Source organism: Malaclemys terrapin, chromosome 1 (assembly GCF_027887155.1).
Source record: "Malaclemys terrapin pileata isolate rMalTer1 chromosome 1, rMalTer1.hap1, whole genome shotgun sequence".
NCBI lineage: Eukaryota > Metazoa > Chordata > Testudines > Emydidae > Malaclemys > Malaclemys terrapin.
Genome location: NC_071505.1, coordinates 100,093,487 through 100,110,828, shown reverse-complemented (window position 1 = coordinate 100,110,828; position 17,342 = coordinate 100,093,487). Strand labels below are relative to the sequence as shown.

The 17,342-nt window shown below is 38.0% G+C and overlaps 1 protein-coding gene across 1 annotated transcript in view; it reads left to right on the top strand.

The window, feature by feature from the left end:
• Window positions 1-1,985: 1,985 nt before the first annotated feature.
• The window catches only part of STAB2 (stabilin 2), a 137,912-nt gene continuing 122,555 nt past the window's right edge, over window positions 1,986-17,342 (top strand). The window contains exons 1-5 of the mRNA XM_054033227.1: window positions 1,986-2,333; window positions 5,447-5,580; window positions 7,082-7,197; window positions 14,145-14,230; window positions 15,027-15,096. Coding sequence (XP_053889202.1) covers window positions 2,250-2,333; window positions 5,447-5,580; window positions 7,082-7,197; window positions 14,145-14,230; window positions 15,027-15,096 — 490 coding nt within the window. The 5' untranslated portion in view covers window positions 1,986-2,249. The remainder of the gene's footprint in view (window positions 2,334-5,446; window positions 5,581-7,081; window positions 7,198-14,144; window positions 14,231-15,026; window positions 15,097-17,342) is intronic.

Sequence of the window (17,342 nt, the reverse complement as noted above, 5' to 3'; positions counted from 1 at the left end):
TAAGTGATAACCCAAAAGTGATACAGAAGAGAGCACTATTTCCAAGTACTGTATAGTGCACCCTACAACATTAATTGAGCACCTTCAGCACAATCCAAGGGATATTCTTTTTAGAGAAATTATTCTGTTCTTCAACCTCATTTTTACCTGTGATAGTGTCATGTCTGCTCCACAATATTTGCCTTTACATTATAACTGGAGATAGGGGAACCAGTGTGGATAACTTCATGACCTGCCCCAGAATGAACAGGAACAAAAACGTTAAGGTTTAACACAGCTCCATTACTTTTCTGTTTTCCCTTGAAAGCCGGTGTTTCCTGCTTTCCTGTAAGCAGAACTACTGAAATACCATAGTGGGGTCTATTCTCCTATTGCTTCAGCCCCAGCAGAACCAAGCAGCACAGGAAACCGCATGAGAGTCTGTTCTTGCCTGGTTTATAGACAAATGTGAAGAGGCAAAACAACAGTGGATCTTTTAGCTCCTCAGGAGCCAGGCCCAGAACCATAGCTGCTTGTAATGAGAAACGGAAAGGCCTATGACTTTGATGTCCTTTACATCCAGGTTTGTCTCTGCCATTTTTGAAAAACATGGCATCGAGTTTTTTTGTTTTGTTTTGTTTTTTGATTTGCAAAATAATATTTCAGAGAACCTGAAAGACAAAGACTTGAGAACTTGCAAATTGTCATGCTTTCTGCCTGCCTCAGAAGGAGCCAATTATCTAGTCTTCCTGTACCAAATGAAATATTTCCATGGCTATGGTGGCTGTAGCTGGACAGCCCGAAGTCCTGAGATTTCAGAGACCGTCCTGTGGGCCTGACAAATTCCCTCTCCCTAAAAGTCTTAAATCTCAAACCAAATACATGAGGTAAGGCAGATATGAGCAGGATGGGAAGGCAGCAGGCACAATGTCTGTTGCCTGATTAGTAACAGGCAGTAACAAAGTAATTAGCACCCAGGACAAAATGGGAGCTGTGTACAGCTCACTTGACCACCCCCTTTATTCACAGCCCCTCAGGTTGGTTTGAATAGAAGTGAGCTGCCTGTCTGGGAGGAAGTTCAGACCTAGATTCAGGGTTTGGTTTAGGGCCAATTCTGTATCAAATTTAAAATGAGTAGCCCCAGGGGGCTTTTTTGTGGAAGAAAAACAGGAGAGACAAGAAGGAAAAAACAAGATAGTTATGACCTGCATTTTTGCAAGTTGAATAAAAGAAGCCAGCTCAACTCTGCTGCTATCTGGTCGCTTACTTCAGTAAAAGTACTAACCTAGCATTAAACCAAAGCTGTGTCTTCCATGATATGGAGGAGTGCCTTGGACTTTCTGAAAACTTTAGAAGCATAATGGGTTTATAAAGTCAAGCAATCAAAAGTTGAGGCACCCAAAATCATTAGATTCTCTTGAAAACATAGGTCATTGCCTCTGTGATTGAGAATTACTGGGTTCCGTACATTGAAAGAATTAAAAGGAGCTGAAAAACTTTGAAAACAGCGAGAAAGACAATTTCTTCCCTTAGTTCTTCAAAATGTCCTTCAACTAATTCTTTCCTATTATACACAGCTAAATTGACTGAATTAATTTTCTTTGTACCAGTTGTAAAAGATTAGTCATAATGATGTAATGAAGCTTCAAAGAGGGTAAAAACAAAGGAGGGAAAAAGTCCCTTCTTTTATCCAGCTAACCAAAGCTAGAAGATATTGATTTGGCCACCTCAGATAATGTCTCTAACTTTGCTCAAAGAGCTACAGATGGTGGATACACCCTTCTGTTTCAAGAACAGATAAACCCAGCTCCATAAAGTTTGCATTCTGCCTGACCCCATTCAAGTGATGACAACAAGATCAACAGCTATTCCCAGCCTCAGTTCATGTCCACCTAAAAGAAGAAAAATATCTTCTCTCACCACAATTCAGTGTCCTTGGAATTGTATTGTCAACAGCTACAGAGAGGGATCTGCAGAGCAGAGTCCTATCAGGATATCCTGTCATTCAATTAGGAAGGGTTTATTCAGCTTTGCAGTGAACACTTTCAGCAAAAGCCATGTATTTTGGTATTTTTCCTATCTAAGGGCAGGTTTCACGTGCTTTGTGGTTTAGCTCATTGCTTTCTCCAGGAAAAGGAGGGAAGTCACTTCAGTTTTTTCACTGGAATGTAGTAAAGTGGTAAGGCTACCAAAACGCTGATCATTTTCAGCCATAGCATTGTTACTCATGACTGAAGAGTTCTGAAGAAAAAAATCAACAGTTTTTCATAATGGAAAAACATATGGTTGTTTTATTCCTTGTATCTTCTTTGGTTGCAAATAACCTCTCTTCACCACCAAAGCCCGCAGATCAGGTAAGAAAAGTCTTGTATTTTCTTTTGGATACATTTTTTAGATAATGATGTATTGTGTTTGTGGTATAGTACAGAAGGGTTCTGTAATTTTTTTCACATATACTGCGTCTTCTGGGAGGGGAGACAACCCATTGCACTGTCCATCCATGCTTATGTGATACTGTCTCCTGGATAAATAGATATCCCCAGATGTTGTAAATTAGCATATCCCCATTGAAATCACTTATACCTGCTAATAATCTGGTACATAAACTATGCCATAAATAGACCTGTGCAAATAAATAAATAAATCTCCACATTGGTGAAACTGCCAATAGATGATGTTGGATTATGGTTCTCCAAAAGCAAAAAATGGAAGCTATTACATTTTCTACTATATCAGAAGATGAAAACAGTTGGTTTTTTTTACCATAGCAAACAGCACTCTTTATTCTCCACCAGTGTGAAAAGCTATTTTGGCCAGGTGAAAAACAGTCCCAGAAAACCTGATAATTTTTAACATGCACAAAAAGTTGCAAACTTAACATGAGATTTGTAGATATTTCTGGAATTAATGTATATGCTGATGTGACACAACCATTGCAAATTTCCTAGATTTATGGAATTTCACAAAAATGTGTTTTGTAACATACATGCAGGGAAGTGAAAAGTGTTATTGTTTTATAGATCTAACCATAGAAATGAGAACTGATCAAAAAATTTTGTGTTCACTTGAACTACCTTGAAGCATATGATTTTGGATTATTGTGTCCTCACTAGTACAACTGGGGGGAAAGGTTTGAATAACCTATTAGAGGAATGAAATAGATGGGGGGGAAGAGAGTGTCAGAAAAAGGGACAACTCCCACTATCCCTCCTTTTTTTACTTTTTCAACTAGAAACGTGTGAAAAAATTGCTTTGAGGTGTGAAAAAGTGACTTTTTCTTTTTACCTTTCTTCCCCCTTTTCAAATGGGAGGAGGGGGTGGGAAGGGAATGGAGAGAAAATGGGAATTTTCTAACTATTGCAAAACAAAAACTTCCAAAATTTTGAAAAAAAAATTATTTTAATTTTCTCATTTCAAAATCTTTGAAAATTTAAAAAATTCATCAAAATTGAAATTGGAGATGAAAAATGTTCTTTTGACATTTCAATGAAATAAGCCAACCCAATATCTTAGTCCAGTTGTTTTTGCACTAATGCGCCTGTTAAAAGTAGTTTGCTTGCATATTAAAAGTCCAAATCCTGATATCCTTGAGATGTCAAACTCTGAGTGACTTTTCCTGAGCAACTTTGTAGATCAGCACATTAAATTAAAAACACAAATGTTGAAATAAACAGTTCAGCAAGTACATCTAGCTTAAGGTGAACTGGCCAGATCCTTCAGCATTTACTCATGTATTTGTATCAGTGGGACTACACCTGGGAGTACAGATTGATGAATTGAGTATGTTGTTGTATTGTTCAAAGCTGACTTACTTGATTGCATAAGAAGGTTATGTCCTTAGGTAATTGAATGAGTTGTCTAATCAGAGTTACAACTGAGGAGCATGGTTTGAAAGGCTGTGTGTTTTAAAGAAGACCATCAGAGGCTTTGAAAGGTGTGCTATAGTGGCTAGACGAGGGAGCAAGAAGACAGATTCCTGAGTTCTGCTCATGCCTGTATAGTTGACCCATTGTGTAGCCTTGAGCAAGTCACTTGTTTCCACATCTCCATATGTAAAATATGAATACTTACCTATCTCTTTTGTACGAGTGTTGCAAGGGTTAAGAGGGTAAATGCTTCTGAAGTGTCTTAATTATATATTTTCCTAATATTTAATATTAATCATGATTATTAATATTTTTTCTATTTTAAAAAATGAAATATTCAGGGGGGAATTATTATTCTTAATAAGCAGCTTTACCCTTAGAAAAATAGATAAACCACTATATTAAATAGTTTGCATTATATAAAGAAATCACAGGGGAAAATCTTAGTGCAAAAATCATGCCCTCAACTAAAATGTTATACATTTTGGGAGTTTTTTGCTTGGAGCTACAAGCATCTTCATCTTTAATTGTCTGGACATACCAACTGGTTTTAAGGTTTTGTTGGGGGCGTTTTAAGAGGTAGGTCAAACTAGAACCTTGAATCTGAACTTTTTCAAATTTTCATTTTCAGAGAGTTCAGATCCAAACTCACTCGCATGGTTTCAGTTCCACATCAGATCCAAACCTAGAAGGTGTCTACCTTTCATTTCAGATGTGGATAAACATTTTGGCCACATCTCTCACGATTTCATGTCGATCTAATCTAAACCCGAAATATCATCCTGATTCATCCTTGAACTCAAATTCTGCCTATCCCAGGTCTCGATATTGCCTTCTTAGTCCTTGGGTTGGGGAAGGTAAATATTTTATTATGCAGAGACTGCATTTTCACGGGGCATAGTGCAGTCAGGTTAAATAACAACACACGCTTCCTCAGCGAAGATCCAATTTTATATTCTCTTCTCTGAATTGGCTCCGTCACACATCTTTTCCATCCGGTTGACTGAAATTGTACTACATTGCACAGGACATTTTGGGGGTTGTAAGAGCTGGTTAGTGGGTCAACTAATATCACAAAATTTCTGCATACTTAGAAAATAATGGACCTTCTCCCTGGTTTGGAAATCTACCCGAGCTTTATAATTTAACACCCCATACACTCAGGCGCTTTCACTAAGCTGTCCTTGGTTTCCATTTCAAACTTGCCAAACCAAGCATTTATTGATATCATATTCAGTACTCACTATTGACCAAAGATTTATCATGATCCCAGCAGGGATATGAGACACGGTGGGGGGGAATATAAGGAGTCAGACTCGATAGTTTGTAGGACTCCTCTGTAGAGAAGCCTGCCGTTATATCATACTGACAGGCCCCACAACCTGTTTTAGGCTGGTGGGAGCAAGAGAGCAAAACTGAAAAAGTGCACTGTAGCTACAGGAGAAGGATGGGGCTGGGTGGTTATGAAAATGTACCCATAATAAGACTATAAGAATTAAAGCAGGATTTCCCATTGACTCCAGTGGGAGCAGTTAGGCCAACTGTGAGTGTTTTTGAAAATGTCACCCTAATGATTTAAACCTATTTCTGGCTTTTTACAGGTGAAGAATAAGTGTGATCAGAAGATGCTCATTACAACCAAAACCGAATGCCGATCTTGCTCTCTAAACTTTGAAATCCGGTGCCCTGATGGTTATAGTAAAATGACCAATGGATCTGGAATACGAGGTTGCAGGTATATCTTCCGTCACAATTATTCACTATAAATATTGTTCACCCTGAACCAGAATTTTTAAGCAGCGTTAGAAATGACCTATGCCTTGTTAATCTGTAAAATATGTTCTTCATTGTCCTAACCCCACATTCAAGGTGTAGCACTCATGAAGTTTACAGAAAGGCTGCTTAATCAGGTGGAAGCAAGGACTACAGAATAACCACCGCTTTATAGGCACTGACTTCTAGTTTTCCCTGGGGTGTGCTCCACCCCTGCTCTGGCCCAAGGCCCCGCCCTCGCTCCTCCTCTTCCCACTCCTGCTCCACCCTCCACCCCTGAGGCCCCTGCCTGCTCACTGCTCTCTGCACTCCCCCAACCCCCTTCCCGTGCCACCAAACAGCTGTTTGGCAGCAACCACCAATCAGCTGTGGCTGTTGGGTGCTGAGCACCCACTTTTTTTTTCCATGGGTGCTCCAGCCCCAGAGCCCCCACGGAGTTGGTGCCTATGCACTGCTTTGTGTCTTGGGTTTGTGCTTTTCTTCAGTGTGTGTTTGGTCTCTTTCACATCAAAAGTGGTGGAAAGTTTTCAGTTACTTTCATGCCTCATCTACTTCCTCCCATTTGAGCAGCTATCACAGAAGCACTATGAAAGCATTGAACCCATAGGTACAATATTATTATTTGTATTACAGTAGTAATGGGGCCTAGAGGCCCCAACCAAAATTAAGGCCCTCTTGTGCTAGGCACTGTCCAAATACGTAGTGTGAGAAGAGCCCTGAAGAGCTTAAAATCTACAGATAGAGTTAATGTTCCTTTGAGTTATCACTTAGGTCTGCCAAGAGATCTTTCAACAGGAAGTGTCAATGGATAGAACAAGACAGAAGGTGAAATCCTAGTCCCATCAAAGTCAATGGTAGTTTTGCCATTGACTTGGATCTTGGATTTTACCCAGGATAATTTATGATCATAGTTAGTCCTGGATGAGATCTTGGGGAGGATGTAAGTATTGGTATACATGACCTCTCAGTTTATCTCTGTGAGTAGTATAGTAAAATGGTTCTCAGTTGTATTCTGTAGTATTTATTATGTGTTCCAGCTTGGAGATGACGTTTCCATTGTTAAATGCTGCATTCAGTTTTAGTCTCCCAAATCCTGTGAGTCAAAAACTCAAATGGAATTTTCAAAACTTTTCAGGGATATCCCTCCTAAATAATCTTGCCACAGTCCTTTATCCTACTCTAGACTAAATATATACTAGACAACTGTGGAGTGTCCAAACTACAGACAGTAAGAAGAACAGGCATATTGTACAAGAGAAATGGCTGCAAAGATGCTTTTGGACTTCAATAAACTATGGGGGGAAATCCCATGTTTTACATGAAAAATTAAAAACAACAGAACTGTGAGGCTGTAAATTTTAAGTTCTGTTATCTGGCTTTAAAGAATGAAGAGGTTACAAACTTCATTTGTCCCCACAGGAGGTTTTAAATTCTCTAAAGTATCTGCAACTTCTTGTCTTCAGGTATTACCTTGAAATCAGGACTTACACTTTGTCTCTTCCTGGATGTCGGCATATATGTATGAAGGAATTTCAGCAACCTGAGTGCTGCCAGGGATATTGGGGCCCAGATTGTATGGGTAAACTCACTTTATTGACATAATATCTGTGGATGTGTGGCAATGATTTGTCTTTTCCTCTCAAACTATTTGCATGGTAAATCTGATTTAGTTTCAAAATATGTCAGGAGCAGTCAGCTCAGTAGAGCATCTTGTTTGGTGAGTGTGCTTCAGAGTCTTACATCAAGTATATAAGCTTTAAATAATTTAGGGCCAATATACCCGAGGGATAGTCTACTCACCTAATGCCTGTTACAGTATTGGATTCGCTGCCATCCTATATCAGGATTCTGAGAAGGTGTGACATAGGGCCTTCTCATTCAATAGCCTAGTTTTGGAATACTCCCATTCCTCACTGTTCACCAAAATACATTAGTGACCTCTTTCTGAGGCTATATATGTTCCTTTCCTGTTTAAGTCAGGGTGAATCAGGGCCTGATCCAGCACCCATGCAGTTATACATTGGCTAAATAGACAAAAAGAATATTAACAGATTATCATCCTCTATATAGGCAAAGGTACGGTTTAAACACTGACCATATTTACTGGAACCACAGTTCTAGAAACCCTTCTCACAGCTAGATCTCTTCTTACAACACAGAGTGACAAGCCAACTTTTTAGTTATTGTCTTTTTTAAAAAATAAAGCATAGAATCCAGCCCAATGGTGCAACAATGACAACAACAATACTTGATTAGTTTATACACTGCAATGTATTCTGTGACACCAAGTTATGGACTGCCTGTGTTTTAGAATATGGAAGAGTTCACTCAAAATGGAACAGTGTCAGAATTCATGCTGAAGGGATTCTGTAGTAAGTAGAGAGGCCCCCTTTTCCTTCTAATAAACATCCTGGCCAGAAAAAAAGGAACTCTGTATAAGAATCAAGGTCTAAGCATTGTTTCTGCTGTCACTTAAAGAAAAGTGCTATTTTCTTTCCTTATCTTAATCTGTTTAAGAACATACTGTGTCTTAGAGTTTAGAGGAAAGCAGTTCCTTCCTAAAACTAGAAGAAAAATCCCTGACTAGAAGCATACTTCATCTTTTGTATTTGATGGTGATGACAAAATAAGCTCTTAAATTGCACTTCTATTTCCTTAAATGATAGACCACATTGGAGCAACTGGTGTTCTTCTGTCCTTCCCTCACACACTGCAGGATTCCAGTACCGCCAACCTTCCATGCAAGAAAGCCACACTCCTGTTTCATTTTAAATGGACTACAGTATATTGAATCCAAACACGAACCATCACGAAATATCAGGCTATTGATGGCAAGGAGGCTCTGCCCAAATTGTTGGGAGGTGGTGGCGTTCAGCAGATAGGCTGGAATAAATTCCTTTTTGAGAAGAATTTATGCATTCTTAAAAGCCTGACAGGACCAGAACTAATATTTTCAAAAATGAGCAAGCCCCTGTCCATGTCTGATTTTCAAAGTTGCTGAAGACCCAGAAGCTTTCACTGAAGCCATTTACCTAAATATGGACCTAGAATTTTAACTTTCAGCAGTCCATATTTGTAAATCTTGGCCTCGTGTTTTAAGATCACAGCTAGAATGCCTGCTGCATTTGAATGTACATTAAATTACAACTGACACGAGACCCTTTTTATTGAGCATTCCAAACATGCTTCAGTAAACTTCAGTTAAAATCAATATCATTTCAGAGCTTCATAGATTTTTAAGCCCTGAGGGGACCATTATGATTATCTAGTCTGACCTCCTGCATAACACAGAAATATTATCATCCTAATTTCTCAGTTGTGCAACTGAGGCACAAAGAGATCCAGGGCCAGATTTACAAAGGTATTTAGGTGCCTAAAGACACAGATTTGACTTTGACTTGATTTTAGTGGGAGTTGAGTGCCTAACTGGATTAGGCACTTTTGAAAATCCCACTATGCACCCATCTGCATCTTTAAACACCTAAATACTTTTGAAAATTGGGCCTTAAGTGACATGGCCAAGGTCACACAGCCAGTCAGTAGCAGAGTGAGGCACTCAGCCTCAGGTCTCCCAGGTCCTAGTACAGAGCCTCTAGACCATCTTTCTTTTGAACCTACCTCCCTCTTACTTGCTCCGTTGCATCACCCATCCCTGCTGCAAACTAGCACCACTCACCCGCTCCCTCCTGCGGCCATTCAGCTTTTTAATCCGTATCCGCAGACACCAAGGCCACCTAGTCTGCTCAGTATTTAGAAAACACTGAAAACTAAGATTTGTCACATAGCTAGTTAACACAGACATCAGAGGCATAAAAGCAAAGGACATGGAATAAAAGTTAGAGTACAAGCCCCAGAAAGTAGCGATCATATATAGGACCTTATACAGATGCCCAGCATTTGACTTTTTCTCTAAGTTTTAGTTACATGAACTATTTATTACTACTGCCATATGGATTCCTAAGAATGTTATTTGCTGTACAAATTTAAGTGAAAAATCAAAATAGATTAGGAAAATGTATAATATGTAGCTAATAATCAAATTCAAGTGGAAGGACATAAAATGTTTCCTAAAGGGCTGGCAACATTAAGACCATTCTGCTCTTGCTTGTGTAATACAAAAGGCAAATGGAAAACAGAGTCAAGATACTCGTTTTAACGAATTAAACTGTAGGAGGCAAGAAAATTTAGGTATTTAAATGTTTTTCTAAAAAGAAAAAGCTCTAACTATAAAGCAGTCTTGCTGGCCAAAAACTTGGGGGGAAAAAAACATAGAAACTCTGACAGATTCAAAAGTATTTCCCGTCCTGTTATGTTTTCAGGTGATCTGCTTTTGTTTTCTGAATTTTCAGTGGATTTTTTTTTTTAAGAACAGAATTTTTCAATTTCAAAATCAGAAAACCTCAAAAACTGAATGTTCCCATTTAAAAAAAATCTGAAGATTTTAAAAAATGGGTGCCTAAAATTAGGTTCCTAAATCTATATTTTTGGTATCAAAATAAATAACCTGATTCTAAGAGGTGTTGAGCTCCCAGCCATTTCCAACCTTATGCTCAGACCATTATATAGACCACACATACCTCTTTTTGTTGGTTAAACTGGAAAACACAGCTTTCTTACCATTTCTTGAAAGATACACTAACAAAGAAAGAGCCTGATTCTTCACTTCATCTACATCAGTTTTTTGCAGGCCTGACTACAATGAAATCTTTGGATTTACTCTAGTGTAAAACTGGTGTAAGGGACTGGGGAATCCAGACCATGGCCTTCTGGAATATAGTGATCAAGTGGAAGTGCTCTATCTGTCTATCTAAAGTTGTAGAATAATACAATAATTTGCTAAACAGTTGATAAAGGACTGGCTATGGCAGTATCAAAACAAGAGGCAAGGGGGTAGTGATGTCAAAGGGAAATGGAATGAAATCAGCAGCTAAAGAATTATTGTGTCCGCCATTTTGAATTTGTTTTACCAGAATTTTGTACTTACTATATAAATCCTGAGTTCTTTCATTTCATTATTTCATTTGCTAGCCTTTCACAGTTAACAAAGGCACTAGTGCAGGCAATGAGTTAAAACAACAAACTACTCTCCATGCAGCCCACAGATTAGCTGATTTGTATCATCATTAGCCCAAGGATAATTTTTATCTGTGACCTAACAACTTGAAAACATTTAGAAGCTCCATGAGGACATTGGTGCTAGCATGTATTTATTGCTCTACCTTGTCCCTGGTTATCTCATCTCAGATCTTAATACATTATGATTTCAATGCATTCAAGGTACATTGGACTGAAAATTGTATCTGTTACAGACTGATTCATCAAAGAAGTGTATATAAAGTCAATAGCTCCCACTGGATTACTGACTCATCTTTAAGGGATAGATTAGTATGCAGTCAAAGTGTTCACAGAAATAATGAGTATGCATGTGCACATCCACTTATTTGCTCACTGCTCAGACCACTTCCAATTCACCCTTGTGCAGAGGCACAGTACAAGACTTCCAGATCCCTTAAACTCCTGAAATCAGGATTAAATTAGACATAAGTGGTGCATTAATCTTGTGCTGGCTTGTTGCACGGGGTAAATATTTCACTTCCCGCTGCACAGAACTAAGGCTGGCTGGAACACAACAATTCCATTTCAGGAAAAACTTTGAAGTTTCAAAATGTGTTTTTTGTTCTGCATTGGAACAAAAGTGAGACCTTTCAAGAGTGAGCCACCTCATAATTTGGGGCAGGAATTAGAACCTGGGTCTCTTTCTCAATCTCTCTTGTTGGAGCTGTTCCCCTTTGTATAAATAATTAAATATTGGGCCAGAGAAAGAGACAAAACAGATAGAACAGGAACTTGAACCTGGGTCACTTCCATCGCAGGTAAATACCCTAATGGCCCGGCTATTCTGAGATGGGTGTTGCCCATTTTCCTCTTCCCCCCTGAAATTCCATTATGGACCGCAAAACCTTTTTGATGGAAAAAAACTTGGCAATTTTTGGACCGGTTTTACACAGACCCAACACAAGGCCCTCTCTACTATTTAGGTCCAGTAGTGAAGCAGGGGGGCTATAAGTGGCAGCAAAGAATGGGGTCTTGTCTTCTCTACAAACTACCCCAGTGAGGCTCAGTGCTGGCATGTTTTGCAGCAGATTGGAGAAGGGCCCACAAACTCCACAGCTATGTAGAGGAGCTTATGAATAGTTGCCATTGAGAGGCTGCATTTAGACCTAGTCATAAAATCAGGGAGGTTTCTGTGGAAAATGTCAACAAAATCAAAAAAACCTAAAAATCTAAATTTTTTTATGCAAAATTTTTATTTTTGGTGGTGAAAATTTGAATATTGAAATATTTCAATTGGAATGCTGTCATGCTGCCTCATGCTCCCATTTTCTATAGGTTGGGCTCCTTGGTCAGACTAATTCTCCTATGATATGCCATGGTCACCCCTCATGGCAAAGGGAGGTGGCCATGGTGTATCATGGGTGATGTAGTTCAACTGGAGAACCTAGCCAATAGAAAGAACAGGAGTACTTGTGGCACCTTAGAGACTAACAAATTTATTAGATCATAAGCTTTCGTGGGCTACTGCCCACTTCTTCGGATGCATATGAAGTGGGCAGTAGCCCACGAAAGCTTATGCTCTAATAAATTTGTTAGTCACTAAGGTGCCACAAGTACTCCTGTTCTTTTTGCGGATACAGACTAACACGGCTGCTACTCTGAAACCTAGCCAATAGAAGAAAATGGAGACAGCAGGTAGCCAAACTTCAGTTCTCATGTGGCACTGTGACAGCATATCCAAATATTTGGTTTTCAGGCTTTCCGTTTTTCAATGAAAAATCAAAATTTTCCATGGAAAGCAGATACTTATTTGGGAAACAAGTTGTTTAAATGAAAATCCAATTTTCTGCCAAGGACAGTTTTGACAGAACATTTTCAATCAGCCCCAATTGCATTACATCCCAGCCTGACCATGAGAAGGGCAGGGCAAACTCCATTCCCAGCACAAGGCCATTTTCTTATGCTTTATGCAGAGAGAGATGGATTTCACCCACAGTACAGTGGATGTGAAAAATTAAAAATAAAATAGAAATACAGAAACTGTACAGAATAAGAAACTTATTTTCTAAGTAACCATTTTATTTATAGTAACAAGTTTAAGTAAATATACCAATGTTGGACTATGATGTTCTAGCTGAGCTAATAAGTTTTTTCCATCTATACCTTCTATGATTCCTTGAGATTTTATTCAATGAATGTTTACTCTCCCAAAGGGTTCCATCTTTCTAGAAAACATTGGACTCTTCACCTCTCAGTACACCAGTAGGAGTAATGGCCAAGACTTTCAAAAATATGAGCCTAAAGTTTAGACAACTTAAAACATGCCCAGGTTTTCTTCAGAAGAGCCGAGCAGCCAAGAGCTCCCATTCACATCAGCACTTGTGAAATCAGATCACTTAAGCCCCAATCCTGCAAACACTTGCACACATGCTTAACTTTGCTTCCACGAGTAACCCCAAACTACTCACAATGGTAAAGTTAAGCACAAGTGTATGTGTTTGCCAGATTAGGGCCTTATTCGGGTGCATGAATATGGATATAGAAGTTTAACTTTGGCCAAGAATTTCTAACCTAAAGTTAATCTTCTATATCCATATTAAAGCATCTAAATAAACAAGCTGATTAGTAAAACTGCAGAGGTCTTGAAAATCTTGCCAATTTTGAGATGTCTAAATATAGATTTAGGAGCCTAACTTGAGGATCCTATTTTTGAAAATCTAAGCCAATATACATTTTATATAACCCTCCATACAAAATATTAAACTCCATGCTCATCTTGTGTTTTCAGAAAATCCTTTTATACATTGGCACCCATAAATTTGAGATTATGTTGATTTAGAGAATCATAAAGAGTAAAGATGAAAAATAGCTACTATGTCATCTTGTCTACCTCTCTGTCAATGCAGGACTGGTCCTTATAGTCCAATCTACAAATATCCCAATATATGGTGTTTTTACGATGGTGTATGGAAAAGACTCTCTCCAAATATGATCACTGAGTGTAATTTTTAATAACTGACTCTCCGGATGCTGCAAATGCTGTAATAAAATGACTACTATAGCAATTTCTAGATTGCCTATCAATCCTTTGACTAAAATAAGAACTTTAAATTCAAATTCAAAAAAGTGTGATTACATTTTTTTTCTTTTCATTTCATTTTCATGGAGGTCTGCCCCTCCACATTCCATCTGGTCAAACCAGAGGAAAAAGTGTTAGAAATCTCATTGTTCTCACAAGATTTCCAGTCCAGCATAGTCAATCCTGGCTCCATTCAAGTCCATGGGACTTCATTGGGGCCAAGATGTCACTGAAGATACTTAGGTAACTCAAAAAAAAATCCATGCTTTGAGATGCCTATTTGAACTGATTCCCCCAAACCCTTTGAGAGTCACCACCACTAATATAAAGGACTTTGTCTGTATAACCATCACAGTCAGTTTTGTTGATTTGTCACATGTTTTATTCCATAGCATGTCCAGGAGGAGCTGCATCACCATGCAATAACAGAGGCCGCTGTTTTCAGGGTATAAATGGGGATGGAAAATGCACTTGCCAAGTATGTCCTTTCAATTTCTGGAATGATATTGTGTATCACAGCTAGGAAATACTGCATATTTATGCCAGAAAAATACATAAAGTGAAAATATTTCAGAATAGCCTGCAGAGATGGTCTGGGGGCGGGACAGGTTGGTTTTATTTTGTTTTTGTTAAGTTTCTGCTCACATAAAACTTCAAATGATTCCTTATGACTATTTACCTTAAGGTTTCTATAATGTTCATTTGTTGGTGTTAAATAACCCCACCCAGAAGGGAAAAATAAAAGGTCAAATTCTTCTTCCTGATATGTGCATGTAAGCCCCATTACATTGGTCCACCTCATCCTGCTTTGGCTAATCTTCTAAAAACACTGCAAAGCACATCTTTTCTTGAGCACATGGGTGGGAGTTGGAGAATGAGAAACAGGGTAGAGTTGAGGCATTTTTTATTATTATTATTGATTAGCTAGTAATTAGAATGATATGAGTAGTCAGTTAAGTTCTTTTGCAATTCTTGATTATATTTTAAGCCTTCTGAGTTTCCATGGAAGTGGTCAGAGCTCTGAATGGGAACATAATGGCTAGTCACTGACAGAAATTAAGTTTAATGTATAAGCATTTGAGGGAGAAAAATTGGCCAAAGGAGATTTTACCTGGGATTTACTTGAGCAGTCCTCATCTTGGTGGGACAGTGTTTTTTCCAAATTGCTGTCTATAGTCCTTTCAGCATTATAACATTTTCTTATGCATGGCTACTCTGCTTGTATTCAAACGTTTAATTATATAGCAGAATGACTTTCCTTATGTGTTCTGTAGCAAGGATTTGGTGGGACAGCCTGTGAAACTTGTGCTGAAGATAATTTATTTGGACCCAACTGCACTTCAGGTATGTCTGATTTTAGCTCCTTTTATAGAAGTGAAAAAAATAAGAAATATTAAAGCTGTATTGGTGCAGGATGAATTGCATGTCCAATAACCTAGGTGCAGCACAGTGAAAAATAGTATCCTTAAATATCTTTGTTTTATCGTATAATCAAATAAACTAGAGATGGGAAAGACCTGCTAGATTATTCAAGTCATCTCACAGTTAGGGCTGGAATGTTTCCTGCCATATATTTTCCATGGCGCTATATATATTAGGGCTGTTTAACTGCGATTAATTGCGCTGTTAAACAATAATAGAATACCATTTAATTAAATATTTTTGATGTTTTCTACATTTTCAAATGTATTGATTTCAATTACAACACAGAATACAAAGTGTACAGTGCTCACTTTATAGTTATTTTTATTACAAATATTTGCAGTGTAAAAAACTGTAAAGAAATAGTAGTTTTCAGTTCATCTAATACAACTACTGAAGTGAAATCTCTTTGAAAGTTGAATTTACAAATGTAGAATTATGTACAAAAAATAACTGCATTCAAAAATAAAACAATGTAGAACTTTAGAGCCTACAAGTCCACTCAGTCCTACTTCTTGTTCATCCAATCACTCAGACTAACAATTTTGTTTACATTTGCAGGAGATAATGCTGCCCTCTTCTTGTTTACAATGTCACCTGAAAGTAAGAACAGGCATTTGCATGGCACTTTTGTAGCCGGCATTGCAAGGTATTTACGTGCCAGGTATGCAAACATTCATATGCCCCTTCATGCTTCAGTCACCAATCCAGAGACATGCTTCCATGCTGATGACACTCATTAAAAAATAATGCATTAATTAAATTCGTGACTAAACTTCTTGGGGGAGAATTGTATGTCTCCTGCTCTGTTTTACCCGCATTCTGCCATATATTTCATGTTATAGCAGTCTCGGATGATGAAACAGCACATGTTGTTTGTTTTAAGAACACTTTCACTGCAGATTTGACAAAACACTAAGAGGGTACCAATGTGAGATTTCTAAAAATAGATACAACACTCGACCCAAGATTTAAGAATCTGAAGTGCCTTCAAAATCTGAGAGGGACGAGGTGTGGAGTATGCTTTCAGAAATCTTAAAAGAGCAACACTCTGATTCAGAAGCTACAGAACCCGGACCACAAAAATAAAATCAACCTTCAGCTGGTGGCATCTGATTCAGATGATGAAAATGAACATGCATTGGTCCGTACTGCTTTGGATCATTATCGAGCAGAACCCGTCATCAGCATGGACGCATGTCCTCTGGAATGGTGATTGAAGTATGAAGGGACATATTAATCTTTAGTGCATCTGGCATGTTAATATCTTGCAACGCTGGCTACAACAGTGCCATGCGAACACCTGTTCTCACTTTCAGGTGACATCATAAACAAGAAGCAGGCAGCCTTATCTCCTGCAAATGTAAACAAACTTCTTTGAGTGATTGGCTGAACAAGAAGTAGGACTGAGTGGACTTGTATTTCTTTTGTTTATCATTTTTATAGTGCAAATATTTGTAATAAAAAATAATATAAAGTGAGCATTGTACACTTTGTATTCTGTATTGTAGTTGAAATCAATATGTCTGAAAATGTAGAAAAACATCCAAATATATTTAATAAATTTCAATCAGTATTCTATTGTTTAACGGTGTGGTTAAAACTGTGATTAATGGCGATTAATTTTTTTAATCATGATTAATTGTTTTAGTTAATAGCGTGAGTTAATTGTGATTAATCAACAACCCTTATATATATAAATATGGGGGGGGGGGTAATTGTGGTATTTTAGGATACCATTGTGTGGTAACCTACCAAATGCTAACTTGCAGTATTTTTAATAAATTTCTTAACTAAAGGCCCTGGAAGCATAGCATATAATTACACACCAAAACATGACCCAAAATCAAATAAATACAATATAGTATTAAAACCAGTATACATGAGTCAGAAACTAAGTTGCCAACCAAAATGCAGTCATGAATGGGCTGTAACTTAAATATTCTGTAGTGGCTTTTCTACAATAATCACAGTAACTGTACAGCCTCAAAGGCATATTGCTTCCAACAGTTGTCCACTGGATGCCAGTGTTGATTCATATAAATGCTACTGAGACATTTTTATACAAATAGGGCATTTGAATCAATTCAGTATCTTTAATGGAATTATTCTTAAGGCTGTTAGAGGATTCAACAGCATGTTATTTTAAGGATGATTTATGGTTTCAG